General features: G+C 39.1%; 1 protein-coding gene across 1 annotated transcript in view; it reads right to left on the bottom strand.

Annotated features, from left to right (window-relative positions):
- Kcnh8 (potassium voltage-gated channel, subfamily H (eag-related), member 8) overlaps positions 1-12,189 on the bottom strand; it is a 376,486-nt gene that overhangs the window by 220,222 nt on the left and 144,075 nt on the right. Inside the window, exon 3 of the mRNA NM_001031811.2 lies at positions 5,269-5,400. Within this exon, the coding sequence (NP_001026981.2) occupies positions 5,269-5,400 (132 nt within the window). The remainder of the gene's footprint in view (positions 1-5,268; positions 5,401-12,189) is intronic.

Below are 12,189 nucleotides of genomic sequence, written 5' to 3'. Positions count from 1 at the left end.
AGAGCACACTAGGCATGGCTTGAGCATCTCAAAGGCCACCCCCAGTGGACTACACACTTACTACAACAAGGGCACATCTCCTAATAGCGCCACTCCCTAAGAGCCATTTTTATTCAAACCACCACATTTAGGTTTAATATACCTTCAGATAAAATGATGATACATCAACAGAAACAATTTATTAAAACCTTAATTAAGTCTATCATTCTTTCAACACAAAGCTACAACCTGTATTCAGGAAGTCATCCTCCAATGCTTTCTTCCAGTTTTAAAAATATACTGTAATATGTATAAATGAGCTGTCAAAAAGTTGGCTTAGTTTCATGATCAATGTATTGGCATTCTGTGGAAAACCTATTACAAAATGAAATACAGTTGAAGTCACATTTAATTGAGTCCTTTGAACTTTTATGGCACCCAAGAATGTGAGAGACTATATAGCTGAATCATCAAATTAAGATGTGCAGATGCTCTAATGGGTGCTTGTATGGTGGCTCTGATGAGGACTGGGCCTTTCTGTACGATGTTTCTTCATTTATTCAACATGCCTTCTGGTACATTTTCTAGTAGTGACATTATTCCAAATGATTTTTTTGAGAAAATGACACTCTTAGATATAAATCTCACACTATAATGTATGTATGTGTGTATGCATGCACGCATGCATGCATGTATGTATGTATCTTTGCATACATGCATAAGTATGTATATGTGTATCTATCTATCTATCTATCATCTATCTATCTATCTATCTATCTATCTATCTATCTATCTATCTATCTCCTGCCAAAAGGAAAAGACAGGGACAAAAACTGGAGCAGAGATTGAAGGAAGAGTCATCAAGGGATCAGCCCACCTGGGGATCCATCCTATCTGCAAACAACAAACCTGGATGCTATTGTTGTTGCCAAGAGCCCCTTGCTGATAGGAACCAGATATGGCTACTCCCTGGGAGGTTCTGCTAGCACCTGACCAATGCAGACGTGGATGCTCACAGCCAACCATCAGACTGAACTTGGGGACCCCTGTGGGGGAGCTGGAGGAAGAATTGGAGGACCAAGGGGGATTGCAACCCTATAAGAAGAACAATGTCAACTGGCTGGACTACCCAGGGACTAGACCACTAACCAAGGAGTGTACAGGGAGGGATCCATGGCTCCATGTAGCATAGGATGGCTTTGTCTGGCATCAATGGGAGGGAAGGCACATGGTCCTGTGGAGATTTTATGCCCCAGCTTAGAAGGATGCTGTAGTGGTGGGGGGAGCACCCTCATTTAGGCAAAGAAAAGAGCGTAGAATCAGGATGGAATCTAGGGTTACAGAGGGGTAACTGGAAAGTGGGACATCATTTGAGATGTAAGTGAATGTAATGATTAATAAAAAAGAAAGAAAGACAATACAACAGGGGAGATACTCAGACTTTCTTCCATTCTCCTCCCAGTCTTTAACACATAAAGGGTTTCCACAGGTGTAACAGGCTTATTAAACAAATGAGTTCACAAGTAGAAGAACTAAACCAGGATGCAGAGCACCACAGAAGAGAAAGCCCACACGTTGCCCAAAGCCACTGCTCCAGCTGGGGGTTGCTCAGCTCGGGCATTCTGAAACATGAGGAGAGTAAGTCATCACTGCTTGAGCTTGTGGTGATGGGGCTTGCAGAGCCTCATGCCTGCACACACTGCTCAGCTAACATCCACCAACGAGATCATCATTCTTTCTTCCTTCTACATCCACTGAATAACATGTTCAGGTATAGGTGCACTGTCAGACTTCGGTCACTCTAAGATGATTATGGCAAATTATTGCAAGTTCTTCAACTTATTGCCAAAGTAGAGCTATGAATGACAGTGCATGTAAATCTCAGTTTGTATCCCCACAGGCAAAAAAAAAAAAAAAAAAAAAAAAAAAAAAAACCTCATTCATCCCCCCAAGAGATTCTCAAAACAAATTTGAAACCCTCTCCACCCCTGTTTTAGAAACCGTAATATTGACTGCCTGATTTGGTGCTAACATCATTGTATGGCAAATGTGGGACACTCTATATGAAATAAGTGAAAATAATGCCACTGGGCTTTGTGCCTGGAAAACAATGAAGCAGATATTATTAACCTCAACTGGAATGAATGGAAAACCAAATTAGGAATATGCACAAACTGCTGTGAAAAGAAATTTGTAAAGTTCAGTCACGTATAAATGAGTTGGGAGGAAAAGAAAAATTTGAAAGCACTGGTATATAAGGAAAAAGCACTCTAGAAAAATCAACCATTCAGCAAGTAGTGACTCAATATCTATACTGTGTCAGACACCATGGGATGTGCAGAGACATGAAGCAGTGTCAGCCTTCAGTAAGTTGGGAAAGATGAGATTGTTGGAACATGATCCAAGAATGGAGTCATGTGAGAAAAAAAATCTCTGAGTGCTTATAAGAAAACTCCAAGAAACTAAAACAAGTCTTGTGGCATCAGTTTCTTCAAGAACATGAAATTGTTCTTGGACTGTGCATTTGAGCTCCTCCCAGGTGTAGCAGATGGGAGAGAGTTTACTTCAGATTATTCATCATAACTAGCTAAATTATGTTTATATGCCTCTGTGGAAAAACATGGTTTTTGCTGCATGCAGCTTGTTCACCATGTGGGGCTTCCTCTTGTGACTCCACACTTTACTCATGTGACTCCGCTTAGCCCTCAGCATATACATCATCCGGTGACTTAAATAAAGTCGGTGATTGCATAAGTCTTTAGCCCACTCCTTTATCAGCTCCATTATTCTAGGCTGACCTCCTTTATAGAGGAAAACAGATAACCAGGTTGATTCCATCAGTACGAAAAGGGAGAAGAGTCAACACAGTACAGGTGGTCCATGGAAGGGTGTTCCCTATGAGCTGAGGTTGTTTGTTAAAACCATATTAAAGAAAAGAAATAACATTTCTATGGGAAATAATGGTGATGGAGATATCACAAGTGGGAAAAAACAAGGACCCAAGTAAGCAAATAGAAAGAAGTAAGATTTTGCTGAGAGTAAATAGGCAAGCTTGGCTTAGCCAGAAGCCTCAAGATTGTTGAAAGGTGTCATGGTATCAAATAAGTGTTTAATTCTTATTTGTTTTTGATTTTTGAGGGAGGAATGCTTTATTAGCTGATGCTTAAATGATTGAACTTAAAACCTGCTTCACAAGAGCCAACATCATGTGATGAAGCACTGTGGTTGTATCTCCTTGGTTTTAATGTGATGGTTTCAAACATGAGGGAGTTAGTAAAGTTAGAAAAACAAGTGTGAGGAATACCTAGTGTTTATCTCATCACTCTTTGGATGCTGTGTTACAGAATCAGAGCAGCCATCTCTCCTTTACCCACTCCAATGAGCACATCTCTGCCTACATCTTTCTTAACTTCTGTACAAAGTGTCTTCAGTGTCTCATCATGGTCTCAGGCCCCTTTCCACACCCTTCTTCCCGGATGCACACAGATAGCAATGCTCATTTCTCTTTACTCCTCCTGTCATTGGCTGGAAGCTGCTGGATTTGAGCTGAGATGTGGTTGGTGACATCGCAAATGCTGGCTTTGCTGCTGATAGACACTAATTACGGTACATTTGCAAATTATTCAATCCACTATTAATTTCTTACAGTTATGTTAAATGTTAAATATAATGTTTAAATTTTAATCTATTTTATTACATTTATTTAATTAAATCCAAATTCATTAAAAAATAAAGTTTCAACATTTGCTGAATTCACAAGTGATTATTTTTCAATCTTAAAAAAATAATGTTAACTTCCCTCCCATTTTTGAGAATTCTGTGATCAGAAAGCCTTTGCAAAGCTAATTACATTAAGACAGAATAATGTTATGTTTTTTTTTTTCTTTTCAGGAAATATAAGTGGGAGGAAAGACTTTAGACTACTAAGAATCTAGGCTCTGAAAATCATGAAATATAGACTCAATTTTTATATTAAAAACAGTTTATAGATAAGAAATAGAGTAAACAGAATTTCTTGTTAAATTCTCCTGAATTCACCTGATACACAGTTATAGAAATGAACAAAGGCATGAGAGTTTTATGCTTTTTTTTATGAATGGGAGGTTTCTGCTGATCTCTGCACCACTCCCCATCACACACACACACACACACACACACACACACACTAGACGCAAGTGTGTACTCAATAAAATGTTGTGAGCTTACACAGGCACAAACAGTGCTGTAGTTGAAGGTGTGTCTCCTCTGCATTCCACACCTACTAGAATTTTCTATAAAGCATCATTTTCCACTTTCCAGATAAACCCCAGCCATGTAGCAATTAATGATTCAAGTACTTGTTCAAATAAAATAACACACTTTGCAGTTTTTAAATGAAGTCATCAAATAAATTTGTGTGGGGAATTACCTAATCAATACTTAATTTATATCACTTAGATGAACTTCCATGTTGCAGATAAGCTTGAGTGGGCCACACCTTATTAAGAGATATTTTTAGCACTATCCAAAACCAAGCGCAATATCCTTTGCTTGGAATGTTATTACCTGAGATACTATATAAGAAACACCCGAACACACATTTAAAAGTGGAGTCCACTCCTAAAAGTTGGGGTTGAAATATCTAATAAACAGCTTACTACACACTAACCTACACAAAGCAGTATCTTTCCCTCTAGTTACTAGATCCCATTTCTGCTTATAACAATATTAGGATCTTCTCACTGTTGAAATTTGTTAGAGAGCTTGAAATACAAGCACTTTCTGAATAAGGAACTTAAGGCTAATAATATAAGCTCTTAGAGGCTTTCCAAAGGTGTTTCCCAATGCCATTTGTGACGATGACAGAGCTCAGCACATGGTATAGTACATGCTATATGATACAGGGTGCATGACTGTCAGTAACATTTCATCTAACAAGCATCTCACTGCACCTTTACCTACTATATAACAAATAACATCCACACTTCTATGTATTCAATCACTTCACTTTAAAGCCGTCCAGTCAATGCCTCTATTTCTTGATGAAGTCAAGAGGGCCAAGACATATTGTGATGCTATTTTCTGTCTTCATGTGAGTCACAGAGGTATTTGAACTTCTCATTCCTGTCAAGTAAGTAGTCACTACAAAGATGAGATTATAAACATCTCCATGATTTTCATACATATACAACATATCGACTATAAGCCATCAATGGGTATCAGTTGCTGGTATCCAAAAGCCATTTTTTCCCCTAATTTTTGAGTGATTTCACTATGCTTTGCTGTTTTATTTAGGAAAACCATACGCACCTTCTTTTTTATCTTCTGATGTAATCTTCACTTTCGTGTCTGTTATGTCTTTGAATGAGGCCAGGAAAAGGACTACATCTCCTTTCTCATTCTTTATAGGAACGATATCCAGCAGGCACCAAAATGGAGCCCCTGTAAAGGTGAGAGAAATATAAGTCAGCCTCTTGATTCAGCTCTGCAAGTCCAATTGGGGGCCAAAATACAGTCATTCCCAGATCATGAATATCAAGCCTATATGCCTAGCTCTTGGTTTGGGGATTAGATGCTTTCCAGAAGATAAGTGAGATTTAGGGCAGATGTATCTGCCTGTGCCAAGACCCTTCTGCTTCTGTCACTCAAGCCACACGTTTGATTTTGATGTCAAAGCATACCTCTTGGTGAGAGGTCACCCAGTAGTCCCCTAGAGCATGGTGGCTCTTGAATAGAGAATTTTGTTTGGCATGAGTTTACTAGAGGCTTACTTAGTCTATTTAAAACCAATTATTGTCCACTAAGAAGGCTTCCATAAAAACGATGGAAACCATCAACTTGGAGAGATGATGTCACGTTCTTACACTCTCATCCATGGTTTTAAGTTAATAAAACTAATATGGCTACTTCAACAACTCTTCGGTGTTAGAGACATTTATACATAATACAACATCATACACCACTGTGAGTGACTTATTTATAGTGTGTGGATTTTTCTGAAATCATGCTAAATCAAAATAGCCAGATACACATGAGTAGAGTGAATATAGATCCACTTATAATAAGTAAAAAATTAACAAAATTTATTAATGGGCATGGTGGCTTGGAAATGAATGGTCTCTACAGGTCCATAGTTGAATGCTCATATTTGAATATTTAATCGTTAGAGAGTGATAATGTGAGAGAAAAATTAAGGTCTTCTGTGCCACTAGGGGTGGGCTTCCAGGTTTCAAGAGATCACACTTGACCCAGTGTTGTACTCTGCATACTAATCAGGATCTATCTCTCAGCTATTGCTTCAGCACCTGCCTGCAGCCATGCTCCTCTCTATGAAAATAATAGATAATTTCTGTGACTATAATCAAAGCCCCTGTTAAATGCTCTCCAAGTTGATGGTTATGAAATGCTCCCCAGGGTTCATGAGTTTGAACAGTTAGTGTTCAGCTTGTGGTGACTTTTAGACAGGATATGGAACCTGGAGAGGGTAGAGTCTTGCTAGGAGAGATACTCAGAATGGATGTTGGGGTTTTGACGTCATTTCCTGTCTCCTCCAATTCCCTCTCTAAATCCTCCCCTCCAACTTCTCTCCTCCCCTCCCCCTCTGCCTTTCCCTTTCACTGTTCCAGTCCTTTCACTGGACAGGTGATATGTGATCTCTTCCACTCCTGACTACCAGGCTAGCCCTATACTCCTGTAAGACAAAATAAACCCTTGTTCCACAAAGCAGTTTTGTTGTTGTAATTGTTTTTGTTTGTAGATTTTTTTGTTTTTGTTTTGTTTGCTTTTGTTTTGTTTGTTTGTTTGTTTGATTGATTGATTTTGTTTGTTGGGGTTTTTCCCCAGGATATTCTAAGATAGCAACAGAAAAGTGAGTAATATGGACAATAATTGAATTCAATTCCACTTGGGAGTAAAAGAACCCTATCATAAAGATTCACAGTAGAGGCCATTATACTCTATGGATTTTATGCAATGCTTAGATACTTAAACATTTTTGTTGATTTTAACATAGGCATTTAATTTTTTCTTATACTATGTTTTTTTTTAATTAAGCAAACTACAATACCATGTCAAGGTGAGAGTCCTTTATTTTTTTTAATCAATGTGGTAGGTACAAAGAAACATAAAAAGCCATCAGATTATAGAGTCAGACCCTAGAGAAAGTAATAGTGTCTGTAGCTTGAGAGGAGTAGTTAAGATAGCTTAAGAACCTATATAGTTTTTCCAGAACCTATATTAGGTGGCTCATGACCAACTGGTACTCTGATTCAAATCTAGTAAGAAGCTTCAAGTACCTACAAAGTAAGAGGACAAAGTATATTCCAACTGTTTCCTGCAAGACACAAAGGGCATCAAAGTTACCAAGCAACACTGACACTTAGTCAACCCTCTTCTCCTTCCTTTTTTTCTTGTCTACATCTCTCGCCATATTCTCTGCAATATCTCTATGACATTCAATATTAATCATTCTCCTATAACTCCTGTAACTTGAGTCTATTCCAGGGTGTGAATTTTCCTCCTCTACTTGGAGAAAAAAAAATAGACAGGGAGCAACTTCTTTACAGCAAGAGTGACCCAGGTGCAGACTCATATGCTCTCTAGTTACTAAGTCACTCAGCCTTTAATTCAAAGATGCCAGTGATTCTTAAGAAGAGGGTTAGAAAGCAGAAACCTTGTGTCAATTTTAACTCTGGCTGCATATAGTAACAGTAATTGCCATGTAGGTCGGAAGTGCCAAAATAAACAAGGATCTGCCAGGATTTCAGTTAATAATACCTTTAATTTCCAAGGATAAATACAATTGAGGGAGAAAAGTAGAGTTTATACCTTCTATGGTAAAAATCTATTTTAGAATTGAGTAAATAGTTACCTTGGGACACAAGTATGTAAAAAGGAAATCAGCTTGTTACAAGAGAACTCATTGTGTGTTTTCTGTAAACATCATGGTATGAATACAGAATATCTTTTGGAAGCTCCTGTGCTTAATATTTGGTCCCTGAATGGTGGTGTTATTTTGTGAGGTTCTGGAAACTTTGGAAGGTGACCATAGTTAGAGAAATTGACTCACTGTGGGGGGAGATGTCTTTTGAAGGGTAAGCATGGCCATTTTGCTCTACCCAGACACAAAGCCAGAAGCTATCAGCCATCTCTAAACTGTGAGGCTAAATGGGCCGAATATTCAGTCCTATTCAGAAAATGCATACTCCAGAAGATAATATTTAGCAAAAAGAAAAACTAAGGATAAAGTACCAAGTATATGTCCGTGTTTTAACTATTTCATCCACACAGGTATAAATATGAAGGCTATTGAGACATGAGTGGTTTTATTCACTTTGATCTGTAAGGTCATGTTGAAGAACATTTTAGTTGCTCAATACAGCACAATACCTCAGAGTAGAATATGAACAATGCCTAGTGCTTTGTTTCCATTTTAAATAAAATCCTGAATAGAATTTGATAATGACTAAGTGGGTTTTTTTTTTATTTTAACTATACATACAATATCCTGAGTGTTAACAGCATCAGTATCACATCCTATATAATAAAAGAACTCAGGAGGTATCCCCATCCCTGATTTCAAGCTATACTACAGAGCAACAGCAATAAAACCCATATATTGGCATAAAAACAGACACATTGATCAATAAACCTAATGTAAATCTGCAGACTCCTCAGGGTCTCCAGGACTTCTAACCTTAGCTCGACCTTACTAGGCTTTCTGTCACAGCCCAATGTCCTGCATCCATAAGTCTGTAGATTTACTCAAGAGTTAGGCCCCAGAGAACCAAATAACCCTATTAAAAATGGGAACCAGAGCCAAACAAAAAATTCTCACCTGAGGAATACGGAATGACTGAGAAGTACCTAAAGAAATGTTCAACATATTTAGTCATCAGGGAAATGCAAATCTAAATGACCCTGAGATTTTACCTCACACCAATCAAAATGGCTAAAATCAAAAACTCAGGTGACAGCAGATGCTGGTAAGGATGTGGAGAAAGAGGAACACTCCTCCATTTTTGGTGGGATTGAAGCTGGTACAACCACTCTGGAGATCAGTCTAGTGATTCCTCAGAAAATTGGACATAGTATTACCTGAGGACCCAGCAATACCACTCTTGAGCATATACCCAGAAAATGTTCCAACATGTAATAAGGAGAGAGAGAGAGAGAGAGAGAGAGAGAGAGAGAGAGAGAGAGAGAGAGAGAGAGAGGTTTGAAAGAACCCAGATGTCCTTCAACAGAGGAAAGGATACAGAAAATGTGGTAAATGTACACAATGGATCACTACTCAGCTATTAAACACAATGCCTTCATAAAATTCTTAGGCAAATAGATGGAACTTGGAAATAACATCCTGAGCAAGGTAAACCAGTCACTAAATAACACACACAGTATGTTCTCACTGGTAAGTGGATATTAGACCCAAAGTTCAGAATACCCATGATTCAGTTCACAGACCATGTGAAGCCTAAGAAGCAGGAAGACCAAAATGTGAATGGATGCTTCAGTACTTCTCAGAAGGGTGAACAGATTACTCTCAGGAAGAAATATGGACACAAAGTGTGGAGCAGAGACTGAAGGAAAGGCTACCCAGAGATTGCCCCACCTGGGGATCCATCCCATATACAGCCACCAAACCTGTACTATATTTTGTATTCTTATAAGCCGGGAAGTGCTTGCTGATGGAAGCTTGATGACTGTCTTCTGAGAGGCTCTGCCAGAGCCTGACAAATACAGTGGTGGATGCTCGCAGCCAACTATTGGACTGAGCTTGGTGGTCCCCCCTAGAGGAGTTGGAGAAATGACTGAAGGAGCTGAGGGGGTTTGCAACCCCATGAAGGGAGCAACAGTGTCAACAGGCCAGACACCCTGAAGCTCCAGGGGACTGGACCACCAACCGAAGAATACACATGGGGGGACACAAGGTGCTGGCTGCATATGCGGCAAAGGATGACCTTGTTGGACATTAGTGGGAGGACAGGCCCTTGGGCCTGAGGGTGTTCGATGCCCCAATGTAGGTGAATGGCAGGGAGGGAAAACAGGAGTGGGTGGGTGGGTGGGGGAGCACAAAAAAAGAAAGAAAGAAAATATTATTGCATGTTGAAAAAAAAAAGAATGTAAAGTTGGGTGGGTAGAGAGATGGAGAAGATCTGGGGGGAGTTGGGGGAGGGGGAAACAATCAAAAACATTGTATGAAAAATTAGCTATGATAAATAAATAAATGAATAAATAAATAAATAAAACCATTGAAGGCAAAATAAAAAATGTTTAGCATCCTTAGCCATTAAGGAAATGCAAATCAAAACAACTTTGAGATTCCATCTTATTTATACCTGTTAGAATGTCTAAGATTAAAAACTCATGCAACAGCTCCTGCTATTGAGGATGAAGAGCAGGAAAACCCTCCTCCATTGGAGGTAGAAAGGCCAACTTGTACAGTCACTTTGGAAATCACTATCGGCTTTCTCAGAAAATTGGAACTTGATCTACCTCAAGACTCAGATAAACCATTCCTTGGCATGTACTCAAAGAATGATCCATCCTACCACAAGAACACTTCTTCAACTATAGTTATAACAGCTTTATTCACAATAGCCAGAAACTGGAAACAGCATAGATGTTCCTCAACTGAAGAATGTTTTTTTTTTTTAAATGTGATACATTTATATAACGAAGTATTACTCAGTTGTTTTGAAAAATGATATTATGAAATTTGCTTGCAAATGGATGGAACTAGGAAACAAACTCATCCTGAGTGAAGTAAGCCCAACCAAGAAAGACAAACATGGTATGTATTCACTTATAAGTGGATATTAACTGTAAATTAAAAGATAATCCTGCTACAATCCATAGATGCAGACAGTCTAAGTATCAAGGAGATATCAAAAAGGGACAAAATTGTCCACCTGGAAAGGGGAAATAGATTACCCAAGAGGACTTGGGGCATATAGGGATGGGAACAGGTGGGATCAAGTTGGTGTGGTAGAGGAAAAGTAACCATTGGAATTGGGGGACTTTTGGGGAGTGCAATACCAACTCTATGGAATATTTGAGGGTGACATTAATGAAGACTCCTAGTAATAGGCAGCTCAGGGCCTGAAACAGATAACCTCTGTAACCAGGCAAGGCCTCAAGAAGGGAAATTGGGACATCAACCCAGTCACAAACCCTCCAAACTACCGTTTGTCATGCCTACAGGATGTCCTGGATCCAGAGCCTAGCATAACTGTCATTAGAGATAACAGAGACTTCATCTAGCAGCTGATGTGTGGAATGTGTGTATGTGTGTATCGTATGTGTGTTGTTCGTGCATGTGTGGTGCATTCACATTGGTGCTTAGGTGTAGAAACACAAGTAGGATATCAGATGTCTATCTATATCACTCTGCTTTACTGACTTGAAAGACAGTCTCTTACAGGAACAGATAATGATTTTCAGCTAGGTAGTCTTACCAGCAAGCTCTAGCATCTATCAGTCTCCAATCATCAATGCTGCTTACAATAATGTTAAGCTATGTCCAGTTTTGTTTGGAGAAAGGAATGAAGATTCAATCTTAGGCCCTCATACTTGCAGAACCAACACTTATACCATGAAGATATTCTGCCAGCCCCTCTCAGTAACTCTCACGGAAGTGTTAATTTTGTAACTTAATATGGCTTTTGCATATAAACCATTGGTGTGCTATTCCATGTCCTCCCTGAAACAAGCCTTGTGAAGACTGGATGTGGTTTTGGAGACAAGTGAGAGAGAAGCAAGGAAGGAAAAGTGGATAACAGTGTCATTGGTTACAAGGCAATTCTAAGATATTGGGCAGACCCATTAAGAGCCATAATCTGATGCACAAGCCTACATTCACACCCCCATTTCACTCACTGATGTTAGTGCCAGAAATAGTCCATGGGAAACTTTCTTTTTGTGCCAACAAAATGAGTTTTTTTTAGAGCATAGTGCCTGGAACAGTCAGACAACTACTGTCCCAATGAGCAAGAGAGTTACACTCATGCCTCCAATTAGCATGGTGCACATCTCCAATTTTTATCAGAATCTCATCCACGTCCTACTGTCTTCCATGGTACTTCTAAATGTCATTACAAACCCATCTTCCTTCATACATTCAGCCTTTTTAGAAGCATCCAACCTGGATATCTGGGTGAACCTGCAAGTAAGTGCAAAGCATCTACGTTAGATTCGTCTTTCTCCTCCCAAAGACCAGCAGAAGAAGGTTTA

Source organism: Mus musculus, chromosome 17, assembly GCF_000001635.26.
Source record: "Mus musculus strain C57BL/6J chromosome 17, GRCm38.p6 C57BL/6J".
Classification (NCBI taxonomy): domain Eukaryota; kingdom Metazoa; phylum Chordata; class Mammalia; order Rodentia; family Muridae; genus Mus; species Mus musculus.
Note: the sequence above shows the minus strand (reverse complement) of the source record. Positions and strands in the feature narration are given on the sequence as shown.